At 45.2% G+C, this 26,658-nt stretch overlaps 1 protein-coding gene across 8 annotated transcripts in view; it reads left to right on the top strand.

Annotated features, from left to right (window-relative positions):
* Nucleotides 1-26,658, top strand: part of AMBRA1 (autophagy and beclin 1 regulator 1) — a 194,580-nt gene that overhangs the window by 83,073 nt on the left and 84,849 nt on the right. For 5 of the 8 annotated variants that reach the window (XM_043548143.1, XM_043548146.1, XM_037900180.2 and 2 more), the window contains 2 exons: nucleotides 1,020-1,100; nucleotides 1,767-1,867. In XM_043548143.1, the coding sequence (XP_043404078.1) occupies nucleotides 1,020-1,100; nucleotides 1,767-1,867 (182 nt within the window). Of the gene's footprint in view, nucleotides 1-1,016; nucleotides 1,101-1,766; nucleotides 1,868-26,658 lie in introns of all 8 variants that reach the window. The other 3 variants (XM_037900178.2, XM_037900179.2, XM_037900176.2) reach the window with 1 other exon arrangement.

Below are 26,658 nucleotides of genomic sequence, written 5' to 3'. Positions count from 1 at the left end.
TTGTTTTAGATTTGATGTTGATGAAGTAAAGTTTAAGATGCTAATGAGCTGTGGAGTGCAACCTCTGCTCTTCTGTTCCTGGCTCTTCAGATAAGTGGGAAACAGCCACGTAATGGACCCTTCTCAGCCCACATTTCCTTGCTTACTGTTAAAAAGAAATTACACGCACAGCTTGCTGGAGTGGGTTAGGAATTTGCTGCTACCAGGGTTGTTGCATCAGAAAGAGACTTAATATTCCAAAGACTCTAGGAATGAGGATGTGTAGCCCTTGAAGCTTCTTGCCTTCAAAGTGCTCTGCAAACATTAGCTTCTCTTCTTAACTCACTGGGAGGTAGTCAAGTATTATCCCCATTTACAGATAAGGATCTGTGACCCAGGGCAGAGAACAGACTTACCCAAGGTCATGCAACAAGTCATTCTCAGAAATGGGAATAGAACCACCCCAGTAGTTCATTTCAGAGCAGATTTTGGTGTCAGAGATAGAGTCCAGGTCCTTTTGTGACTCTTCACTATCCTCCTTGCCATATTACTCGAATATATTAAGCTGTGTGGCTTACTAGAGTGGTGAGGAAAAGGGGGATCGTTTGTCCATCCTTCAAGGAACACCTGAAGTCCTCCTTTTGTGTTCCAGATGGAAATGAGTTATTTTGAGGGGGTTGAATTCCTAGCTGGGACTGTTTGTTTCTTTTATCTGTCTCGTCTGGGAAAACTCACTGTGGGATATGGAATCATTTAAAGCTGACCATGACAAAACAGTGAAGAATAGACTGCAGGGAACAGTCCTGTACTAGCACCTCTGGAGATGAACTATGGAACACAAGAGGCTCAGTATGTGAGAATCACTTTGAGATTGTTGGTGAAAGTTGCTTTGGGAATACAGAATGTTGGAGGCTGATGGTACCTCTGGAGCTCTCTGGCATTACACAAGGTGGTAAATTAAGGTTGCAGGTGTTTCTTTCCTGGGGCCTTGTCTTATTATGTGGATATTTTAATGTGCAATATTTTTTGTTTTATTGAAGGGACAATGGAGACAGATCAAGGCACCGAGCTCCCCGGAACGCCCGTATGTCTGCACCATCGCTTGGGCGCTTCGTCCCCAGGTGAGACCTGTAAACCCATCTGGAGATTGGGATAGAAGCTTGGCATTGCCACTTACAACAGAGCTCTCTGCTGCCATGTCAGAGGCTCAGATTCAGTTGCTTGCAGGGATCTGATGTGAATTAGGTTATCAGTGTCTGGGACTCTTGTGGATGCCTGGCCCTCCTCTTAGAAAAGAGAGGGTGAAATTAGTGTGTTTAGCTTTCATAGCCACATTCCCCAAAGCCCTGTCCTGAGCTTCCTTAACTGGAAATTGACAGCTGTAGTGTGGAGCCAAAATGGAAGGGAGGAGAAAATCTGATGGGGATTCTCAGGGAAGCATACTGGATCAAAGATGAAAGTGGAGGGAAGAGAGGAGATGGGGATTAGATTGTTGGTATAGCTCAGCAGGTCTTCAATTCCATCTTGGCTGGATGGAGCATGTGGTGGTGCGCGGGAGGGTTTGTGCTCCTGAGCCATGACCTGCCATTTTTCTGCTGGATGGAGCACTCAGATAACTGGGCTCCTCCCTTTGACCTCCCTTTCCCCCTGTTAGGGTCCCAGAGCCCAGTACTGCTTGCCAAAATTAGATGGGATTCCTGCACTAGAGTCTAAGTTTCCTGGCAACACATTGGAGGTTTTTCTCAGTGTGTGGGGTGTTTCTCACAGCGTGCACTCTCTTTCTTTAGGCGTTTCTTGCTGCCAGAGTACTTACCTTATGCTGGGATTTTCCATGAACGCGGACAGCCAGGGTTGGCCACCCACTCCTCTGTTAACCGGGTCTTGGCAGGTAAAGAAATACCCCTTCTGGAATATAGTGACCTGTGCTAGGTGGAATTCTCTCCAGAGTCTGCACATAGTGGGTCGGCCTGGAAAAAGAACCTATGAGAAATCTGTGTCCATCCTGGTATTGGTATGTAAAGCTCCTGAACTAGCAGAGGATGTGGAACTAGATACTATAGTGATGGGGTTCATACGCGTGCCTAGAAGTTGCAGATTCCATACTTTGAGTGCATATTAGGCTCTGTGCTGAGGTTTCCCTAAGGAAGGGGGGAATTTAATAATTCTCCTGATGTTTAATTCCCTCCCCAATCTGATTTTTTTTTTTTTTTTTTAAAGCAGTCTGACAGCCTAATGATCAGCTTGCTGCAGGTCCTTCTAATTGAATTATAGGGTGCCTTGTTCATGTTCCGGCTGGCAAGCCACTCACAAGGGAGTGCGGGATTCAATTAAGATCCTAATAAGTGCGTGTTAAAACCTCGGCTGCCACAGCATACAGGCATTCAGGAGCCTTAAAGGGCAGGCGGGGGTGGAATGGAAGAGGAGTGGGGCTTTGGCAGCCAGTGAATGAAACAGTTTTATATGATAGATGGTATAATTCTTGAGGGTGCTTCTTGGTGGCGCCTGAGCTGCTCTGTGATCAGTACCAGCAGTGGAGAGACTTTTCTGGATAAGGGGAAGGTGTATCTATGTACCTGCCAGATGGAGATCCATTGGCTGCTGCTACTATTGGCAATGGGGCACATGCGGGAAAGGCATAAAACCCCCCTGGAAGGAGCGTGGTCTCCCATCTAGTCTTTCTCTCTCACTGTGGTGTGTTCAGGCAGAGGTTACCTGTGTGGGGAGAGCCTGTGTATTGTCAAAGTCAGATTCAAGGCTCACAGAATTTGTCAGACCACTCTGTTTATTAGCAAAGTGCTTTGCCAATGCACCCAGATATGTAAGCCCCCTGCAAAAGCTCAAGCTAACTTATTTATACAGATAAGCCAAAGCCAATTTAACATAAGAGACAAAAGGAAGAGAAACTGACAAATATACATACCTATCTTATTTGCATACTAACGTTTACCAATCTCCTAGCTCAGTAGAAGCTCTAAGTTAATTAGTTTGAGGACCCATTGTCTCACACTCCTTAATGTTTCTCTTCCTGACAACTATATTTCAACAAACCCTTAAAGCAGCATTTCTTTAATGAATTATAATTTAAATATAATTCATTCTACTTTCACAGTATTTTGCGTGGCTATATAGTATAGTGTGCCAGTGTAGCCTTTTAAAATCTCATTGTCATCTGAAAAATCCAGAAATGTCTCCGGATCTTTGTATCTCACTTGCCTCCTAGTCATCCTGTCGCAACAATTGCAAGAGTAGCCAAAGCCCAGGCTGTGGAGCACCTCCATCCCACTACCTGATGAGCAGGGAAGCCAGCTTGTAGCATTTAGCTGACGCACATACTTTCCTCATGACTGTTGCTTGTGTGGAATTTGGCTGTCTGCTTCTGGAAACAGCTCACTGGCAGATAATTACTTGCTGCTAGGCAACACTGCAGAACTCTTCTGTAGTCGGGCTTTGTTGGAGACATCTGCCTTCAGCCTTCCCTGCATAGCACCTCTTTCCCAGCAGCTGAGGAGCATTCTATCTTTTCCTGGCATTTAGCTTTAAGAGACTCAGTCAGTTTGCTCCTGGCTTCCAATGATTCCTTTTAGTATTCTGCTTCTTCTTCCTTCATGATGTTCTGATGGAGGGTAACCCAGTGCAAGAGCCCAAGCCCCTCTCAGTGCAGTAACCCCCACAATTCAGATGTAAAAACTGCAGCACCCTATCACAGAGACTTCATTAAGCTAAGCAAGCAAGGTGTTTACAGCTCCTCCACTAAATCTCCCAATGACCAAGGTCCATCCCAGTCTACTCCATGGCAAGATGGATCTAAATTCTATGGCAAGGCCCCTTGGTTTCTGCAGTGTTCCAGTGCATCAGACTGGAAATTGTGCTGCAAATCCAAGTAACTTCCACAATGGAGTTTTTATTGAATGATTTTTATTGAAATGCTACATCCCATCCATGCAGTGGCCCCTTGTGGTGTTTGTTTTAATATTGAATTCCGTTTATTTTATTCCCTCCTCATTTTCAGTTTTTGACATGCCACAGATTTAAGTGTTAACAAGTAACTGCATTATAGAAATTGGTGGCGGTCGAAACTTAGCTGTAGGCACAGGGGGCTTTTGGAACTGGAGGGAGCTTGGAGTTGTGGAATAAGCATATTCACTCATTTTTGCTAAAATGATTAGCAATGAAATAGCTGAGTATTAACACAATAGAGTATTAGCTCTGAAATTTAATATTTGAGATAAAAGACCAGTTCACACTGCTCAGAGTTATTATTTCAGGATGCCTACTGACTTGGGAAGGCCACACTGCATTGGTTTATATTTGGATCAAGTATGGAAGGCTTGGAGCATACTTTTTTTGTGAAAACTCTGAAACTTATATTCTGAAACACTGTCCCGGAATGGGGTAGATTCTGTGCAAATTTCTTGACCAGTTAATACCCAAGACCCTGCCTATTTGTTGTTGTAGCATCTAGGAGGCCTAGTCAAGGGCCAGAACCCCATTGTGCTAGGTACTGTACAAACAAAGAACAAAAGAATGTCCCTGCCCCAAAAGGTATGTCTACACTAGAATAAAAGACCCTTCCCCCTCATGGGGTCCCACAGGTTGGATTCCAGCCTGAGCACAAATGTCTACACCGCAATTTTACAACCCTGCAGCCTGGGCCCTGTGAGCCTAAGTCAGCTGACCCTGGCCAGCTGCAAGAATTGAATTGCTGTGTAGACTTGCCCAAAGAGTTTTTACAATCTAAGAGGCAAGACAAGAGGCCACAGCTGGCTATGGACAGATAGACCAGAAAATCAAGGAAACAATGAGACAGTATTGGTCTCAATGCACCAGATGCCTAACTGTTGTTAAGTTTTTTGTAGGTGTTCTGGCAGAGAAGAATTTTAAGGCGGATAATGAGGTAGCTCTGTGGATGTTTATGGGGAGCTTCTTCCACATGTGAGGGGCAGCATGGGAGAAAGCACAAATGTGCTTGTTTGAAAAATGTAAGAAAAGAAAAGGGGGGGTTGGAGGAGGGCTTCAGAGGCAGGAGTCTACATTTCAGTAGCGAGTGAGAGATAACTAAGGTGGGGATTGACCAGTGATTCTCAAACTTTTGTACTGGTGACCCCTTTCAAATAGCAAGCCTCTGAGTGTGACCCCCCCCGCCTTATAAATTAAAAACACTTTTTTATATATTTAACACCATTATAAATGCTGGAGGCAAAGCGGGGCTTGGGGTGGAGGCTGACAGCTTGCGACCCCCCATGTAATAACCTTGCGACCCCCGAGGGGTCCTGACTCCCAGTTTGAGAACCCCTGGGATTGACTATGAAGGGCCTTGAAAGTGAAGACAAGCCGTTTGTTTGATGTGATAGAAAAGGAGGATCCAGTGGAGGGATTCAGAAAGAGGGATGACATGTTCAAAGTGATGGGGTAAGAGAATGATCTTTGCAGCAGCATTCTGAATGGATATGAGTAGGGTAAGACTGCATTTGGCCAAAGAAAAATTTTTTGCAGTAATTGAGATGTGAGATGATGCTTGTACAGGAGAATTAGCTTTGTGGATAGACAGAAAAGACTGTATCTCAGAGGTTTTATGCAGAAAGAATCGACAAAATTTAGAGACAGCCTGGGTGTGAGAACCTACAGGGAGGTCCAAATTGAAGGTAACACCCATGTTACAGGCCTGAGTTAACAGGCAGGATGGAGGTGGTGTCCACCGTGATTGAGAAAGGAGGTGGTAGGATGGGCTTGGAGAGGAAGAACAATTTTAGCCACGTTTCACTTGAGCTGATGGTTAGACATCCACAAAATGTCAGATTTTAGTTTGGACAGAAGGAAACTAGTCTGCAGTAGAGAGGTAGAGCTGTGACTCATCAGCATAGAAATGGTAGTTTAATTTGTTTGTGGATGAGATAAATCAGAGATAAGGTGTAGCGGGAGAAAGGAAAGAGTCTGTCATTGGTCCCCCATGGAGCCCTTGAAGAGGGGATGAGGAGGAACCTATGGAGGATGTGTTGAAAGATTAATTATAGCGGTAGGAGGAGAACCAGGAGAGGGAAGAGTCATGGAAGACAAGGGAGGACAGGATTCCAAGAAGAACACAGTTGAAGGCAGCTGACTGTCAATTAGGGTGAGGGTGGAGTACGGGTTCTTAGCTTTGGCTAGAAAGAGGTCGTTAGACTTTGATGGGAGTGGTTTCAGTGGAGCGCAATGGGAGGAAGCCAGATAGGAGAGGGTCTAGGATGGAGTTGGAGGAGATGAGCTCCTGTCTGCAAATTGAATGAGTTTACAGATGAAAGGGAAGTGGGAGATGAATTTATTAATCTCTAAATCCTTCAGATGTTTATACCCCATGTATGGAAATCTTATGGCTCTTCAGGAATGCCCATCTCCCACAGACTTGTGTCCGATCCTCTAGGCAGGAAAGGCCTGTGTAGTTCTTTTGCTTTCTCCATTGCCAACCACTTCAGAAGGGAAATGCCTTCTGAATGAGACATGCCAATTGGTCACTGAACACCTTTGAAATATCAGTGCTGAACCAGCTTGGCTTTGCAGCAATCTGGAAAAAGATTCTCATAGATTATAAGGCCAGAAGGGACCATGGTGATCTAGGGCTTGTCTACGCTGTGATGTTGTCGACAAAACTTTTGTCTTTCACGGGTACTTAAAAAAGCCCCCCCCGTGAAAGACAAAAGTTTTGCTGACACAAGTGGCAGTGTGAATGCGGCTTTGTCACTCCTGCCGACAAAGCTAACGCTGCTCTCGGGCTGTAAGTATTTTGTCCGCAAAAGTGCGGACAAAATACTGGCAGAGAGCGTTCGCACACGCTGACCTTTAGCAACAAGGCTGTGTTGACACAGTCTTGCCGCTAAAAGCTGCGTAGTGTAGACAAGCCCTTAGCCTGACCTTCTGCATTACATAGGCCATAGGGCTTCTCTATATTCATTTCTCTTTGAACTAGAGCGTATCTCTTAGAAAAATACCATGTCATGATTTAAACATTTCAGTGGTGGGGAATCCACCGTAACACATGGTAAATTACCTTTACTGTTAAAAAGTTGCCCCTTATTTCTAGTCTGAATTGTCTAGCTTCAGCTTCCAGCCATAGGATCTTGTTACATCTGTATCTGCTCCACTGAGGAACTCTCTATTATCACACGTCTGTTCCCCATGTAGATACCTACAGACTGTGCTTTAAGTCATGCTTTAACAAAGAGAAGGTTAAGCTGAAGAGTGAGCTCTTTGAGCCTTTTTCTGTAAGGCATGTTTACCAGTCATTCTCATGGCTCTTCTCTCTGAACCCTCTCCAAGTTATCAGCATTTTTTTGAATCGTGGACACACCAAATGGTAATACAACCTACGTATTCTTGCTCGACATGGACCCCTGTTTATGCAGTCAAGGATAGCATTATCCTTTTTGGCCACAGCTTTGAACTAGGAGTTCATGTTCAGCTGATTGTCCACCACTTTTTCAGAGTTGTGGCTTCCCAGGATAGAGTCCCCATTCTGGAAGTACGGCCTGCATTCTTTGTTCCTAGATATGACTTTACATTTGACCACATTAAAACGCACATTAGTTTGATCCCAGTTTATCCGGTGATGAAGATTGCTATGTATCAATGACCTGTCCTCTTCGTTATTTCCCATTCCCCTAATTTTTGTGTCATCTGCAGACTTTCAGTGGTGATTTTTTCTTTTTTCCATATCACTGATAAAAATGTTAAATAGAGTAGGGCCAAGAATCGATCCCTGAAGGCCCCACTAGAAAAACACCAATTTGATGATGATTCCCAGTTAACAACTTATGTTTTGAGAGCTATCGGCCAGTTTATAATCAATTTAATGTGTGCCATGTTGTTTTGTATTATTCTAGTTTCTTAAAATGTTGTGCATTACCAAGTCAAATGCCTTCCAGAAACCTAACGGCACGTGTACAGGGTGGGATAATGTACACTACGGGGGGGGAGGGAGTGTGATTTCCAAAGTACACTATTGTGTTGTGCATTAATTGGCCCATGTAGACCAGCACTGGTCCTGCTGGTGCGGACTAAATGTTTCCTGGTGCACTCTAACATAGTGCTGTTTTAAGCAACAGTTTGTTATAGTGCACTAGAGAACTTTTAATGGGTACTAGCAGGGTCTATGTGGACCAATTAATAAGCAACACATTCATGCACTTTCAAAATCATACCCCCCTGTACAGCACATTACCACACCCTGTAAGCTTGCCCTAAGAATATTATTACATAAACACTGTTACCTTTTATCAACTAAACTTGTAATCTCATTAAAAAAGATGTCATTAGTTTGACACAATCTGTCTCTAGAAATACTTATTTGATGGCATTAATTATATCCTCTTTTAATTCTTTATTAATGGAGTCCTGTATCAACTGCTCCATTATTTTGCTCAGCATGGATATCAGATTGATTACCTGGGTTGTCCTGTTTACCCTTTTTAAATATTTGCACAACATTAGTGTTCTTCCAGGTCAGCTCTTTTAAAACTCTTAGCAAGATGGTGAGGGGTCTCACTGGCCCTCTGGATTCTAGTTTTTCCCTATCCAACCAATATGCATAGGAGAATCAGCATGAACTTTTAGCTCATGGTGGGAACTGTGCGCCTGAGGAAAAGCCTGTAAAGTGAATCCTGTGGCACATGGGAACAGTCCAGCTAGGGAAGTATCTTGAAATGAGAAAAGTTGGCTTCTATTTCCATAGCCTCTCCTCAACCCATTTGTAGTGTGGTATGTGGCACAAGGATGTTGGTCTTCTCACAATAGTATTTCCAATCCTCTGGGCAATCATCCCTCTGCCCTAGCCAGCAGGCATTCATTCTAAAATGCTCATGTTCCTCAGGTGAGGACCTGCTTTATGGGATGAGAAAAAACGTCTCTGTCAAAGAGAGCAGCCAGGGAACTAGTGCAATGACCTCATGGTCTGTCTTGCCCCAGTTGAGGATGTTTAGCACACCTTCCTGGAGTTCGCAGTGTTAGTCTTATACTGCCTACTTGCTTTCCCATCCCCCCACCCCGGTCTGAACACTTCTGACCAGCAGCTTTCTTTGCAGAGCCTTCCTCACTGAGAGTCATACCTTGAACAGTACACTGTCAAGTAAGGTGGGGGAGAAACTGAATTCTTTGCATCTGGTGGGAAGCAATTGTAGATTCAGATATCCATTTAAAAATCCATAAATACCTAGAAAATCTAACCCTTGTCACCAAACACTTAAAGCCCCATGTTTGCCTGTGTGAACTCCTCTTACCAGCTCTACGGCAATTACCTGAGCATTCTGTTCTTTGAGCTTGGCAGCGCGATATTGACAGAGGAACAGAACAGAAAAACACTTCAGTTTCAGTTCCATGAAAACTCCTGGAGAAAAGAAATCAATGTTTGCCAAATAGCACAGGATCACGTGTGTTTTCTCAGCTTCCCACACTCTTAAAATCCTGAAAGGTTACACCAGCTTATTGATAGTCCTATTACTCAACAAAGGACCTACATATGGAGTCCACTGGCTGAAAGCACAGAACCCACATAAACCTTGTCTTTTATCTTAATGAGCATCTGCCCCGTCATGTGTGCAGCTGAATGAATTTAACAATTTCCTTTGGATGAAAACAAAGAGCTTATGTTAGAGTTTGAGAGACCCTGCTGGCAGGGTTAGTCTGTATCCTTGGACTCTGAATCCTGGTTTTAGTGGAGAGCTTGGTCTCCCCATGTGGCTTCCTGTTGAGTTGTGAGATACAAACATTTTAAATATTTGAGTGAATTTAGTGCTGGTGAAGCGTGCTAGATTTACAACCCAGTCACTGAACAGCTCTGTTTATCCCAAGAGCAAGCAGTGGTAGTACAAGCTTTTCTCATTCTCCAGCCAGCCAGGGGGAGAACCCCACAGCTCTCATCCCTGAGCTCCCAGTCACCAGCCCTGCAGCAGGGACCCCAGACCTGTCAGCTGCGGCAGGGGTACCCTGGAGTTCCAAGCCACTGGCCCTGGTGCTCCAAGCTGCTGCTGGTGGCTGGGCCCCCCCGGCACTCTAAGCCACCAGCCCCAGAGCTCTGAGCCACCAGGAGCATCTGGGGCACCCAGAGCTCCAAGCCCAGAGGGCCAAGCTGCTGCAGGCAATGGGGGGAACCCAGAGCTCCAAGCCATTGGCCCCAGGCAACAAGGCACCCTGGAGCTCTCAGCAGCCATGGGCGGCCCTGGCGCTGTCAGATGCGGTCATGGCAGGTGCTGGACAAACACCCCACCCGCTCCCCGCAACATGGCTTAGGGTCTCATCTCCTCCCCATCTCAGGCTTCAGTCCTCCACCTGTCAGCGCGTGCGCGCACGCACGCACACACACACCCATTATTTTTAGTAAAAGTGATGGACAGGTCACAGCTTCCATGAATTTTTGTTTATTGCCCATGACCTGTCAGACTTTTACTAAAAATAACCATGACAAAATCTTAACCTTAGTAATGACTTTTGATCACTTTCAGCCTGTGCTTGATTGGAATCAGTGACCAAGGTGAAAGGCTCAATATCTATTCAGTTACCATACCCCAGACACTGTACCGTATCCCATTTAACAACCTGGATCACAGAGGCAATTCTGGATCATTTGCCCAAGGCCATAAAATGAGTCAGGAGGTTACCATTGTGTTGGACCCTTCAAGCTTCCACTCCTTTGCCTGTAACTGTTTAATGTTTTTATCTGTAAATCTTAAAGTACTCTACAAAGGTGGGTAAGTGTTGTCATCTCCATGATACTGGTAGGGAAACTGAGGCTTGGAGAGGGGAAAGGACTTGCCCAAGGGGTCTCCGCATGTCAGCGATAGAACTAGAACACAGGTCTCCTGTATCTAAATTATATATACTGGGTCATACCTGTTAGACATGCTGCCTTCTTATTTCTAACTCTGGTATAACTCAGTAGATCTCAAAGTGCTTCACAGTTTACCCATTACTTGTTCACTTACCTTATGCTGTACTCAGGCATATTGGGCAGATGAGTGTGCCTAAGTGGCACATTTCAGCCCAATGCCTCTTCAATTAGCTGTTTATAAGCCCCTGATAAATGGACAATTAGTGGTAGTGCTCTGGCTGGTGCTGCTTTGATAATTAACCCAATTACTTTTCACTTCTGCTGTAGTGATGAAAGTGAGCATAAGAAGATGGCTTGGTTGCCCTGGAAACAGTATTCTAGGAAGCGACTCCAGCTTCACTAACATGAGGAGTTTGCTGCGTCCTGGTTTCAGGCCCCCTGGATTCTTTTACTGTTGTTACCAGCATCTCCCAGTGATTTGAAGGCTAAGTCCTGGGACTCCTTCAAACTGCCTGTGTAACACACAATTGCTCAGAATAGGGTTGGGATTGAAGCTCTGAACATCGCGAAGGCTCTCTTCAGGTGTAGTCTCCCAGAAGCATCTTGACCACCTGACCTTACAATAGGCAGGTAGCAGGGACTGATTGGGTCCCGTTTGATTATGAATGGCTTTGGGGAGTCTATTCTTCTAGACTCTCAAAAGAGATACTTCTACTTCCCAACTCTTCTACAGGAGCCTTGTCTTGCTACTGGCAGAGAGATGCCCACTTCCTCTGACGTGGTCTCATCCCACACCTGCTGACCCCATGATACAGCTGAGACCTTCCTCTCAGAAGCGTCAGCCCAGCACTGCAACTTGGGTTCACATTTGGATTGTGAAAAGGGGAGAAGCATCTCTATCAAAGAGAACTCTGGGCTGTCTGAAGCTAATCTTAATTGAATGTTCTCTAGCCCTGGACTGACAGATGTTTAGGAGAGTATGATCTGCGCTCCCTGGAAGGATATGCAAATGGATGGAGAAGTGGATCCCCCATTTGCCCTCATCTCTCAGGCAGTGATGTGACATTAAGCGGACACATGCCTGGGAAGGTTTCCTAAGTAGGTTTCCTAACTCTTTTCTCCACTTATGTGAGACTTCTGAGTGTCATTTTTGGGTCCCTGGCTTCAGCTGCCTCTTCCCAATTTTAGCTGCCAGTTTGTTTTTGCCCTTTGGACTGTGGAAGCCACCATAAGGTTGGGTAGTGTCATAGCCAGAGCCTCCTTTTCAACCCTGAGCAGATCTGCAGGGTAATCCACCCGTAAGGGAGCGTGGCTTGTTTGTGCAGTGTGTTTAATGCAGCTGCAGGGTTTAATGCAGGGTCTCAGGGTACTTCTTTGTGCAGAAGGATGTGAACTCTTTAGAAACACTGCATACCCTGCAACGCCTTGAGCCTTTCAGTCAATCCTTCTCCCAGATCAAAACAGTCTCCTCCTCTCCATGCGATCTTCATTATGGAAACCCCTCAGGCATTCTGCTGGGACTCTTCTGGAACCCCTGTGATGGATCTGATTGCAGAGCATTCTCACATCTCTGTGGGGCTGCCACAGTTAACATGGTTCCAGGCTGCTCTGTTATAGAACATGCTGGATGGCTGAACACACCAGGAAATGTCTGAGGATTTTGTTAGTATCTGACAATGCAGCAGCAGTGAGATGGGATATGGCACTTGTTGGGTGGATCTGCCTGAGCTTTGTTACCACTCAAGTGCATTCCGAGCCAGTCTCCTTAACTATGGCTGTATTTTAATAGTTATGGAAATGTCCACAGCACTCCAGCATAGTTATGCTACCACTTGGGAGGAGCTGCTGTTAAGTGTGTGCATACATTGCCCTTCCTTGTTCCCCCGCTGAAGAGGGCTCTGGAAAAGGAGTGTTGTTCCCAAGCAAAGAGCCCTGAGGGGCTAACTCAGAGGTGGACAAACTATGGTCCATGGGCCACATCCGGCCTGCGGGCCCCTCCTGGCCCGGGACGCTAGCGCTCCCCCCCGCCCCCTGACTCAGTGTGTCCCCCCTCCCCACCTCAGCTCACTGCGCCACCGGCGCAGTGCTCTGGGCGACGGAGCAGTGAGCTCCTGGGGCAGCGCAGCTGCAGAGCCCGGCCTGACCTGGTGCTCTGTGCTGCGCGGCGCAGCTGCCTGTCCTGGTGCAGCTGCGCCGCCAGCCACCGGTGCTCCACGCAGCGCTGTAAGGGGGAAGGGAGCAGGGGGGGTTGGATAGAGGGCAGGGGAGTATGGGGTGGTGGTTAGGGGCCAGGGGTGTGGATGGGGTCGAGGCGGTCAGAGGGCGGGGAACAGGGGGGTTGAATGGGGGCAGGGGTCCCGGTGGGGCAGTCAGGAAGGAGAGGAGGAGTTGGATGGGGCAGCGGGGGGCAGTCAGGAGACAGGGAGAAGGAGGAGTGACTGGAGCAGGGGTCCCAGGGGGCAGTCAGGAATGAGAGGAGGGGTTGGATGGGGTGGCAGGGGGCAGTCAGGGGTGGGGGTCCCCGGGGCGGTCAGGGACAGGGAGAAGGTGGTTGTATGGGGTAGGGGTCCCGGGGGGGGGGGGGGGGGGAAGGGGCAGTTAGGGGTGAGGGGTCAGGGAGAAGGGGTGGTTGGATGGGGTGGGGTCCCAGGGGTGGTAGTCAGGAGTGAGAGGAGGGGTTAGATGGGGCGGCTGGGGGCAGTTGGGGGTACAGGGAGTGTGGATGGGGCAGAAGTCCCGGGGGGGGGCATCAGGGGGCGAGAAGCAGAGGGGGTTGGATAGGAGGCGGGGGCTGTGCCATGCCTGGCTGTTTGGGGAGGCATAACCTCCCCTAACCGGCCCGCCATACAATTTCGGAAATCCGATGCAGCCATCAGGCCAAAAAGTTTGCCCACCCCGGACTAACTACACTCTTGCCATCTTGGTGGGAAGAAGGCTGGGGTGATGATTACATTCCCAGAAAGAGATGTGAGGGCATAATTGCACTTTGTTGCTCTTCTAAGCTCAAGCCTCTAACCTCCATGCCCATTTGTGAGAGCACAGCTGAGATAGCAACAGAGCATTACTCAGTTTAAAGTCCTGAGCAAGGTCAAGTCAGCAGCAAGCCGAAGGGATTTTGGACTGTCAAAGGGAGCTGCTTTAATGGAATTATTCACTGGGCCAAAGGCAACACGTGTTTCAGGTTGAGCCAGTTAGAGGCATTTTTTGTTTAGAATCTTGGTGACTTGGAGCCAAGCTCTTTCATGGAAGGCAGAGGCTGGGGATTGGGTGGAAATCCACTGCTGTGGCCTAGGCCACCATCTGGAGACAATGATATGGCTTGTGGAGTACACTATTTGCCATCTCAGCCCATTGATAGCAATGGGAGAGGTCTTTCCCGAACTCCTATTTCCTCACCCCTGCCTGCTGGTCCTACTGTTGGAACATGAGGCTGAATGCGTTTTAGTACAATCAAATGCAAAGTCATACATCTAGGAACAAGGAGTGTAGGTCACAAAGGATGTAGGAGACTGTATTCTGGAAAGCAGTGACTTTGAAAAGGGCTTACAGGTCATTGTGGATAGTCTACTGAACATGAGCTCCCATCATGATGAAATGGCTAAGTTTGAATATGATCCTTTAAAATATTAATGGGAATACTGAGGATTAAGGAGGTGGCATTACCTTTGTATATGGCATTAGTGAGACTGTTCCTGGAATAATATGTCTTGTTTTGGTGTCAACACTTTCAGAAGAATGTTAAAAAAATTGGAAAGATCATAAGAGTTACAAGAATGATTCAAGTTCTGGATGATTCAAAATTATTCAAGATAGTTGAGTCAAAAGCTGACTGCAAAGAGTTAGAGCGATCTCACAAAACTGGATGACTTGTCAAAAAAAATGGCAGATGAAATTCACCACTGAGAAGTGCAAAGTAATGCATATTGGGAAAAAATCATCTTAACTACACACATACAATGATGGGGTGTGAATTAGCTGTTTCCACTCAAGAAATATCTTGGAGTCTCCCCGGGTAGTTATCTGAGAACTTCAGCTCAATGTGCAGCAGTGGTCAAAAAAGCTAACAGAATGTTAACAACTATTAAGAAATGGATAGAAAACCACAGAAAATATAATTTCACTCTAGAAATCCATGGTGTGCCACACATTGAATACTATGTCCAGTCCCTCACTTCAAAAAAAGATGATATGGAGCTGGAAAATGTTCAGAGAAAGGCAACAAAGATGATTAAAGGTGTGGAATAGCTTCCATATGAGGAGAGACTGAAAAGATTAGGGCTGTTCATCTTACAAAGGAGATGACTATGGAAGGGATAGGATTGAGGTCTATAAAATCATGAATGATTTGGGAAAAGTGAATAAAGAATTCTTTACCCTTTCACGCAGTACAAAAAACTGGGCTCACCCAGTGAAATTTAATAGGCAGCAAGTTTAATACAAACAAGAGAAGGTACTTTTTCACGCAACGCACAATTAACCTATGTAACTCATTCCCGTGGGATGTTGTGATGTCCAAAAGTGTACTTAGGTTCAAAAAAGGACTAGATAAGTTCATGGAGTATAGATCCATCGGTGACTATTAGCCAAGATGATCAGGGATGTAACCCCATGCTTGGGGCAACCCTAAACCTCTGACTGCTGAAAGTTGGGAGGGGAAGATGGGGTGGATCACTCTAATTACCCTGTTCTGTACACTCCCCCTGAACCTCTGGCACTGGCCACTATTGGAGACAGGATACTGGGCTAGACAGACCATTTGGTCTGATCCAGTATGGCAGTGCTTATGCTCTTAAAACCTGGTTAAGTCACACACTTAGTCTTTTCTTTAATTAGCTTAATACAATGAGCTTCTTAAGAAGTGACTTGATCAGTATGTAAGTACCAACTGTGACAGGTTCCCCCCAGAGTGCCACCTGGAACTGGGATACCACTGAGCCCTCTGATCCACCAGCCTGGGCTCCATCTCACACTGTGCTGCTGTGACAAGTTGCAAAGCCCTCCAAACTTGCACTTTCACCAGCATTCACACAGGTAGGGGGACACCCAGCTGCAGTCACGTGCGGACTCTCTAACCACCAGCCTCCAAACCTAGGACCCCAGAGCAGTACTGTCCTGTCCTGGTCAAATCTGGCCAGTGTATGGGTTTAACTCTCAGTCTGTGTCTCCCTGACTGTGAAGAGGACCATGCACACTTGTGGTAACCAAGCTGAGATTTTCCCTAGACACCTTAGCCAAACACACACTGTTTGGATTAAAACATAAAATAAGTTTATTAACTACAAAAGGATAGATTTTAAGTGATAGCAAACAGATCAAAGCAGATTACCTAATAAATAAACAAAACCATGAACTGAACTTAACATTCTAGATAGGTAGGATATGAATTAGCAAATTCTCATCCTGAGTGATAAACAGGCTGATGGATTCTTAAGGCACAAGCTGCCTTGGCTTTGCAGCTTGGGTTTCCCAGGTTTTCATACACAGGCTAGAAATCCCTCTAGCCTGGGACAATCACTTCCCCACTGTTCAATCTTTATTCCTCAGGTGTTTCCAGGTGTGGTAGTGTAGGGAGAGTGAGGTTCCCCCCGAATGTCATTTTCCCCCTTTTATATCTTCTTCCCACTTGTTGGAAAGCTCTCTTTCTGTGACCTGGGTCAAACAGTTCCCATTGTGTAGTGCTATCTCTGAGATGTTTCCATTGTACACAGTTGCTGGGGTAATCCTTGTGTTTGTATCAGAGGGTTAGCCATGTTAGTCTGTATCCACAAAAACAACGAGGAGTCTGGTGGCACCTTAAAGACTTACAGATTTATTTGGGCATAAGCTTTCATGGGTACAAAACCCCACTTCAGATGCATGGAGTAAAGTTACAGAGACAGGCATAAATATACTGGCACATGAAGAGAAGGGAGTTACCTTACAAGTGGAGAACCAGTGTTGACATGGCCAGTTCAGTCAGAGTGGTTGTGGTCCACTCCCAATAATTGATGAGGAGGTATCAATACCAAGAGAGGGAAGATTGTTTTTCTAGTGAGCCAGCCACTCCAAGTCCTTTGTGCTTATGTGCATTTCTTCAATAAGCCATTAACATTGTTTGGCCTTTTTACTGTTGTACCTGAGAGGCTGCTTGTGGGTGTGTTCAACCTCACAGCATGTTTCTGTAATACATACATAGCCAAACTTACGATGCTAGCACGTGCAATCCAATGAGATAATAATGTTGAGCAGATCAAGACTTTTAGAATGATACCTCACAAGGCATACTTTATACAAAACATATCCTAATTACATGACCGTGGTGAATATTGGGGTGCCAGGGTGTCACACCAACATGGGGAGAAAATTTCTGATAGAGCGGTCTTTAGTCTAACAGGCAAAAATCATAAGATCCAGTGCCTTGAAGCTGAAGCTAGACAAATTCAACCTTAAAATAAGGTGCATGTTTTTGAGTGGTGGTGCTGATCCTTTGTATTATGGAAGACCAGAGGGTCCTCTGTTATCGATCAGGGCCTCATTGTGCTAGGTACTGTACTCCCATGTTATGGTAGCTTACCATTGGAACAACTTACCTAGGGACATAGTTGAGTCTTTATCACTTGCAGTCTTTAAATCAAGATTTGATGTCTTTCTAAAAGATTTGCTATAGCACCACCACAAGTTATGAGGTTGATGCAGAAGAGATTCTATGGCCTGTTCTGCAGGATGTCCAACTAGGTGATCATAGTGGTTCCGTCTGACCTTAAAAATCCATGAATGTACATCTACATGTACAGTGCTTCAGTCAACACGTGCGCTGCAGTGGCACAGATGTAGTAAAGATGCTCTATGCCAAGGGGAGAGAGCGCTCCTGTTGACATTAAAAAAACAAACAAACAAAAAAACAGCTCATGCTACTCGCAGGGATATGTCAGTGGGAGAAGCTCTCCTGCCGATGTAGCGCTGTGCACATGAGCTCTTTTGCCAGCTTAATTTTTGTGTCTCAGGGAGTGGAATTTTCAGACCCCTGAGTGACATAAGTGGCAGTGTAGACATAGCTTAGACAAGGGTTATATAGTAAGCACTCGTCTGTAGTAGAAAAGGTGAGTCCCCAAGTCTGAAAAGAATCTGCATGTACTCTGTAGGATACGAAGATTAAAGGAGAAGTCTGGGTCTTGAGCAAAAGAACTGGGTGTCTTACACAGAGGCATACTGGAAAGAGCATTGCAAGCAATGGGTGGCTAAGCTATTCTGCCATGGTACTCAAGCGGAAGGCAGTTAAAGGGAGAGGGATACCATAATGAAACATTTGGGGAACATTGTCACAGAGTGAAGCAAACTTGCAAGATGAGCTTAACACAGGAGAGGCCCAAGTGGCTTTCTACACCATGTCGCAACCTGCAGGCGGGCTTGATTCCCCAGCGAATGGTGATCAGGGAGCTGTGTACGCACAAATGTGGAGTTTCACAGAAGCACGCCCTGACTTGGTGCTGGCCTGAGATTCAGAATGGCAAGAGGTGAGCCTTGGAGAGATGAAAAAGTTCACAAGCTTATTGCTTGCTCTTTCTCTGTGCATTGTTAAAGTGAAGTATTCTTGGATATCAGTATGCCAGAACGGGTAAGGTTTTGCGGCAGTGCTCATCTCTCTGTGGGCGGTGAGGGCCCCTTGGGGCTGTCTCTCTTTCCGTGGGTGGTAAAGCTCACTTAGCCATAAATGTACTTTCTCATAACTTGCTGGGCCTTTTAAAAATAGGACATCACCCACAGTCTTCAGATTTCATAGGAGGAGGGACAGAGTGGAACCCCCTAGAAGGTAGTGTGCAAAGAGGCTGTGAATTCTTACAGTGGGCTTTAGGGCTTGTGGCAAGGTGCTATAGATGTGCCGCCAGGAGAGAATAGTAAAAATTTATATTCAAAGATTAATTTAGGAATCTCTGAACCAGATTTACCTAAGGACAGAGGGTCCAGCCTAGGCCAGCCTCAGACAGAGATTTCCCATCCAGCCTGGGGCATCAGAATGCAAGACACCACCAAATCTCTACTGCTACACAGTGGCCACATTGGGTGCTATAATCAGAGTTCTGAGTGTTGATTATAGACTCCGTTTCTTGTGTAAATTTGGCTGTATAGAACACCACATCTTTCTGACTGCAGTCCTGGAGTTTGTTTTAAATGTTAGAGGGAATTAGGTGAGCAAAAAGGCATGTAATGGATGCAGATGTCATTAGGCATCAGCTGTTGCATTTCAAAGCCACCAAGACAATAACTGAGCATCAAGGTTCTGAGTTTCAGGATGATGGATGTAAGCTAAGGGGTGCTGTAAATATTGATTGCTACTTGCCTGCATCTTTCCCCTTCAACTAACCCTAGAAACTGTTTGTTACTGTACCCTAATCTGGAAGGGAACCATTCTTACCCCTAGATTATAAAACCAGAAGGCACCATTGTGATCGTCTGGTCTGCAGTATAACACAGACCAGAGGACTTCCCTGAATTAATTCCTGTTTGAATTAGAGGATATCTTTTATAGAAGAACATCCTATTTTGATTTTAAAATGTCCAGTGATGGAGAATCCACGACAATCCTTGGTAAATTGTTGCAGTGGTTAATTAACCTCACTGTTAAAAAATCGCCCCTTATTTTTCCAGTCTGAATTTATCTAGCTTCAACTTTCAACCACAGGATCTTGTTATAGTCTTGTAGATTAAAGAGCCCGTTGTCAAAGATGTGTTTTTACGTAGGTAGGTATTTATAGACTGATTAAATCACCATTTAACCTTCTCTTTGTTAAGCTAAATAGATTAAGGTCATGGAGTGTCAAGGTGGGTGAGGTAATTTATCGTATTGGACTGTTGAGAGAGACAAGGTGTGGTGATATGTGGGTTTCTTGTATATAGTTGTCTGCAGGGTTCCATTGCTGAAGCTGATCGTGGTGTCCAGAGAGTTGATGCTAGTGTGCGGGAGTTCGGGCGTTTAATGGATGAGAAGTGGTTGTTGAAGTTGTGGTGGAAATCTATGAGGGAGTTTAGGTTATCTGTCAAGAGGATGAAAATATGCACCATGGAACCAATGATATACCTGAGATATTTTCATCCTTTGGACAGATGACTTAAACTCCCTCCTAGATTTCTAACACACATCCATTAAACTTCCTGGGAGCTTAAATTCATAACTTTGCTAGATATTAAAAATCATAGACTGAATAGAAACACTAGATTTATGGCTTATTACAACAATCTGTAACCCACTTAACACCCCCCCACACACCAGCTTTTTGTTTTCTTTTCTACCTTATGACTTGAGAGGTATTTAATAGGCCACTTCACTTCGATGTTCCCTTGAAATACATATTAACTGCTTATGCTAAACCAGTGGTTCTCAACCAGGGGTACAGGTATATAGAAGTCTTCCAAGGGCACATAAATTCATCTAGATACTTGCTTAGTTTTACAACAGGCTACCTAAAAAGCACTAGCAAAGTCAGTACAAACTACAATGTCATATGATGACTTGTTTATACTGCTCTACAGACCATACACTGAATTGTAAGTACAATATTTATATGCCAATTGATTATTTTATAATTACATGGTAAAAAAGGAAAGTAAGCAATTTTTCAGTAGTGTGCTATGACACTTTTGTATTTTTAAGTCTGATTTTGTAAGCAAGCAGTTTTTAAGTGAGGTGAAACTTGGGGTACGCAAGACAAATCAGACTCCTGAAAGGAGCACAGTAGTTTGGAAAGGTTGAGAGCCACTGTGCTAAACAATGTGTTCCACCTTGTATTTGTCTCTGACACTTAATATATTTTCCATACTTGCAGAAGAGCTCTGTGTAAGCTGGAAAGCTTGTCTCTCTCACCAACAGAAGTTGGTCTAATAAAAGGTATTCCCTCACCCACCTTCTGTCTTTAACATCCTGAGACTAACACAGCTACAACGCTGCAGACAAGTCCTGGAGTGTGTCACTAGTAAGATCATCCTTTATGTTCAGAGGCTGGAGTTGTTTGGAAAAAGGTCTTGGCAAGGGCAGAGCCGGGGGAGTAAATCAGGCTACGGGCCTCCTTCCAAAACACAAACAAAAGCAAAGGGAAGCTTCTGTATTAAAACTGTTGCAGGTAATGAGTATCTACCACGAAGAGGGTGAACTTAATATTCCATCTCTATGACCTATTCCATGTATAGGTCATAGAGGCCCTAGTGAGGTTCTGGATTCCTTTGTGCTGGACACTGTGTGAACACCTCATTCTTTCAAGGAGTTTACAATCTTAGGGCTAGGAAGAAAGCCTAGAATAGCTGTTGCTGAATAGCTATTATACACTTAGGATATGGCTACACTAGAGAGTTTACAGTGGCACAGCTGTGCCGCTGTAAGCTCTCTAATGTAGCTGCTCTAAGCCAACGGGGTAGAGCTTTCCCATCAGCTTAACTACTCTTGCCCCCATGAGCAGAAGTTATGTCAGCGGGAGAAGTTCTCCCACTGCCATAGCAGCTGTCCACACCGGTGCTAATGTGCGTGTAACTTGCGTTGCTCTGGGGGTGATTTATTCACCCCATTAACGACATAAGTTATGCCGACATAAGCTGTCGTGTAGACATAGCCTAATTCCCCATGGAGACATACTTACTTGTAACTAAACTGCCTTTGTGCAGTTTAGATTTATCCACTTCCAAAGCAGATTAACTTAAATCATACGAAAGGCGTGCTTAGCAAGGAATAAGAGTGTCCACACAGAGAGTTAATGCAGAATAGCTATCATGCTTTAAATTCACACCCTAACTATTTTGCACTAACTTCCATTTGAATTCCCTGTGTAGATGAGCCCTAAGATGAGGTAGGTGGGGAAAAGGGATTCAAATACATTTTGTTTACATCTAAAATTACCTATAGTGATATCATTTCAGCTGCACCAGACTTCCTCTCAACCCCTTTTTTCTTAAAGACATTATGGCAGGTATTTGTGCTAAGGAGAGATTTGAGGGAGTGGGTTCAAGTGTGGCATTCTGTGCACTGAGGTCAATATGGAAGAAGTTGAGAAGATGATTGTGGGTAAAGCAGACAAATGGGCAGTCAAGGCCATCATCACTGGAGGAGGAGGAAGTGGGGGCAATGTGTTCCAAAATGAGAGCGGATGGATAGAGGGACAAAGCTGCCACTGATTCAGCTATTGCTATTATATTGTTGTCAGTACTATAATATGATGGCAGTGACAGTACTTCAGATTGATCTTTGTCTTAGCTGATGAAGGAGAGAAGAGGAGAGAGCTTTCATCTGTAGCTGAAGTTGGACAGTGGGTCCTCAGCACTCCAGTATGCAGACCCATTTAATTTTTTTTTTTTTTTTGCTAAAGCAAAACCAGTGAAACCACCCATGCAGTTAATTAAAATCCCAAGACAGTAGGTCTCTCCACATGTGTATTTAAAATGACCCAGAACAGTGGAAGGTGAGAGCAGGATGTTAGAGTGCAAACTTTGGTAGTTAAATGGCTAATTGGAAGTATCAGTGCTGCATAGTGTGCTCAGTGTGCATATGTTTTCTAAAATGACAGCTAACTGGCTATGGGGAGCTAACAGCTACTGCAGTCCCAGCCTTTTCCAGCAGGGAGTACTGTAGAGAATAATTCAGGCGCTAATAGCCATAGCAAAAAGACAGCTCAGAACTGTAGCAGAAGAATCCTCTGTAAAGGAGGCTGGGTTGATATTTCCAGTTCTAGTTATGATGAAAATGGTGCTGCTTCATAGCTTAGCTAATGACCATTCTCTTTCCAACCATCAGTTGAGTCCTATTTCAGTCCTCCCCGCCCTGCTTGTGCATGCACACACTGATTTCTAGTCTTTGGGTGCATTAATTCTCTCTCTAAACACAGGAATTATGGTAACAGCACACCCCCTCCAGCTGGCTGCCTGAGCAGAGCATACACAGAGATGCCTGTCTCACATTTCTCACATGTAGTGAGATATGGACCAGCTCTGCTGCCCCCTCAAACTCTGAGGCATAGTAGGGGAATCATCCTAAAAGGATAAGAGTTCACACACAACTCCAGGAATATGAGGCCACTTGAGCCAGTGCTTATCATCCATTGGTCCACACTAGCACTGGTACTTGTGACATGGTACTCTAGACTTTACTGTTGTCAGCATGGGATTGTGGTGCACTGCTGTACATTTACTTGTGAGGCTCTTATCTACCATGGAGTTCAGCCAGCTCCAAACCTCACTCATATACTGTAATGCAGTCTTCTCAAGCTATCTGATGTGGGGGACCAGCAGTTTTTTTTTTCCAATGTGCGCGCAGACCGGCAGCCGATGGCTCATGGACCGGCACCAGTCCGTGGACCACCACTTTGAGTAGCACTGCTTTAATGGATTCAGCTGTAAGTCAACAAACTGTGATGTCCTATTTCTCCTGTCTGAATTTTCGTCCACTCCTGATTGAAGATTTGGCTGAGTGCAGCTGCTGGGTAGCAGCAGATGGTGCTGTGTAACAGCTTTCTGGGTCACTTTACTTGATGTCCTTTGAAATATTATGAACTAATTCTGTTAGATTAAGGTCAAATCTGCCCTAAAAAGAAATTGAACCTGTTTGAAGTATCTGTCCCTCTGTCAGCCCAGGGCCTGCAGGCTGACTAGCTGAGCTGCTCTTCTGCATCCTAAACTCAGGTTTGACTTCTTTTGTTTGTCAGTTGTGGGTTTTTGACTTTTAACCTAATTTGAAATAAAGAAAAAAGCGCCCGTGTCTCTTGTTCTCATTGATGTTGCTTTTGTACTTCTAGTATATTGGACCCGGCTGGGCTGTGTTTTGCTGTGGCACCTGTTGCATGCAGATAACTTCAATATTATCTGCTCAGTGTAACTCCTTCCTGGACTCCTGCATCCTCCCGTGAACTTGGACACCAAACATTTAACCCCCTGTATGCCACCCTGTTCTTCACCTGACTGTCAGTCTTGGGACCTACAGCTCTAGCCTTTTATTGTCTCTTAACCACATCAGTCTCCCGAAGTCCTGTGCTGCTCACTCTGATATCCAGATCACAGTAATTAGGGTTCATGTTTCAGCAGCCTTTCTGGAATTTGCTCTCCACTGAGATATGGAAGACTCCTTTGTGCACTAAAACTCCCTCCCTCTCTACTGTAGTCTCAAAGTGCCTACTGTCTGGTCATTGCAGAGGGCACTAGTGTCTTGTTCCAAACTGTCGTCTACCTCCCTCCACCCTCTTTCTGACCCTCACCAAATAGAGTGAGGATTTGGCTACACTCTTCCTTTTGAAGATCTTAATCTGTCCTGCTACCTTGAGCCCAGGTAGTTTATTTAACCTGGCTCCCTTTCACCTTCCTCTTCTCATCCAGTCTGAACAAACCTCTTTTCACTGGATGCCCTTCCAGCCTGTTATCTCCTATCTTTCCTATCATTGCCCCTAGTTTTACCCACTGGCCATTAATTGCATTATCCAGAGCTTTTTCCCTAGTATACTCCATTCTGCTCTTCTCACAATATCCATATCCCTTCATCCCACTCAGGAAACCGCTCACTTGACCCTGCTCACTCCCTAACTGCTGCACTGGCTTCTTTCCCTTTCTTTATAGAGCTTTGGGAAGGATTCAGAAATTGCTCCCTCCGGTGTGCTGTCCTTCCAGCTTTGTGTTTCCTAGACAAGCTTAGTGACTGCTTTCCTTGCAGATACAGCAACTGCGTGTGAGCCATTGCACTGGGTAGGTGCTCTTAATGAGCACAGTACTCTCTTAAAATGTATTCTATAAACACGATCTGTCAGCCCTTCATTTCCCCCAGGACACTGTTAGTTTACAGTATGAGGTGCATTTACATTGTTCGGACTGGAATTCTTATTACTGAAGTTGCATTTCCCCTGAGGACACATGACTTAGCCTTAACCTTCCCTTACATGTGTGTAAATTTAGTGTCAGCTAACATCTCCTGAGCAAAACTGTCCTGTTCAGGATATTATAACTGTGAAACATAATCGACCATCGTGTGTGTTTAGCCCAGTACTCTGTGTTGTGATGGCAGCTCTGCTATTATTTCTAGGCTGAAACAGCATTTTTATTTAAGACCTGGTTTCTCAAGGGATTATGTTATAAATTAGTGTTGAATGTGTTTTCTGGTATGAAAGTAAGTTTGTCTGACTCTCTCTCTTATCTGCCTGGAAAGAGAGTGGTACGGTTTTGCTACAAAACAATGAACATAAGTCTAAAACTAGTCTAGAAAAGCCTTGTAGTATTGATCCTTACATTCTTTTCTCCATTGGCCTCCTGGGTAGGGGGATGGACTAGGTGGGGCCTATCAGGTGCTATGGCTAGGCTCACACTTACTGTCTCTGCAAGGTAGCACCAGCTTCAGGAAGTGAGGGACCTTCTGATCTAGGGGCTAAGAGCCACCATTTGGTAAGGTTTCAGGACTCGAGAGAGGCTGCTCCGAGTGTGGGAGAAAACTCTAGTGTCCATGCAGTGGTATGTGGCTCCTGTCCAGGAGCATGTGAGCTGCTTGCACACACTAGTGTCACCAGGGACAGCTGCTGGTGAGTCTGGCAGCACAGCCACGCCCGAGGAGCTGCCCAGGCTGGGCGTTGGCTCCTGTGAGCAGCATCCTGACATGCTGCTGCTTTCGCCGCTGTAGTTCCTGGCCTGGTCACTGGCCAGAGTCCTGCTGGTCTCGGTCATTGTCCCTAGAGCCTTATGGCTCTGCAGATACCCGCTTTATATCCAAGCCAGTTTAGTAAAGAACATAGTACTTCGTGCCCCCAACCACAAGTAACACTGGAGGAAGAGGAAGCTGTTCCCAGGAACAGCTGGTATCCTAAGAACAGCAGCAGCATCTGCAGGATTCTTTCTTTGCTGAGGAAGGTAAGGGTTTCTGAGGTGTTTCTAGTTGATCCAATAAAAGATGATATTTCACTCACCTTGTGTGTCTGTGGTGTTTCTAAGTCATACAGATGCACCTTAGAAAAGCTAAATCTCAGATCTTTGATTTTGCACAAGGCATTACTACTCCAGGACCTTGGTCAACCAGTGTCTCAGTCATGCCAACAAAAATTCTCACAACCTGGTGATCCTTGACTACAAGAACAGACCTTCTGGACTGCATGAACTAATCTGTTGGACTACATACAGGGCAAAAAGGAAACCACTCCAGGAAGAGTGACGTTCCTTCTTCGATATAGCTTTATGCAGCTGACTAAGGAATAAATGTGGGGAAGTTTGTGCTCTGACTCCTCATCAGTGACAGCAAAGCAGGACAGGGAAGCTCTCTGGAGGCCTGGGACTGGTTAGAATCAGAGGAGGGTGTGCAAGCACTGTGCAGGGTTACACTAACTGGTGAAAGGCTTTGTCCTGCCTTTGCAAGGCTCGCCATCTGAAGCAATTAGGATTAGTAGGCACATTTCATGCTCTGAAAAGTCAGAAAGGGAAAGAAAAGGGAGTTTTACAAAAGAAAATGCCTGCCAGGCACATATTTCACTCTAGTTTTGTGCAAAGGATAAACACAGATGTGGAGGTTAAAAAGCAGATTTCTAGCAGTATTTAATGAAGGGTTTGGAAACGATGCAAGAGACCCAGCAGTAGGGTAAAGTGGAGGCACTGCAAAGGACAGCACTGGCACTGGGAGGAGCCCAGTTGACACACAGCTCAGATTAGCTATTGAGAGCCCACTAGTTCAAGTTCACAGGGATTTCACAAAACAGGGAGAGAACTATGGCAGGAGGGTTTGGCATTTTGATTTTAAAAGTCTCTTCCTGTTTCTGGAAAGCTGCAAAGAGGGTTTGTAAACTTCCCCTTGTGTTTGGGTTCAAATGAAGTTAAGCAAAAAAAATCTGTTTCTTAGAATTCTTGAAAGTTCAGTCCACTGTGCTGCCTCATCCTGCACTGAAGGGCCAGGCCACATATCACCTTGCTATAAT

The sequence above is a fragment of the Chelonia mydas genome, chromosome 6 (assembly GCF_015237465.2).
Source record: "Chelonia mydas isolate rCheMyd1 chromosome 6, rCheMyd1.pri.v2, whole genome shotgun sequence".
Lineage (NCBI taxonomy): Eukaryota > Metazoa > Chordata > Testudines > Cheloniidae > Chelonia > Chelonia mydas.
This window is presented reverse-complemented; position numbering and strand designations above follow the sequence as displayed.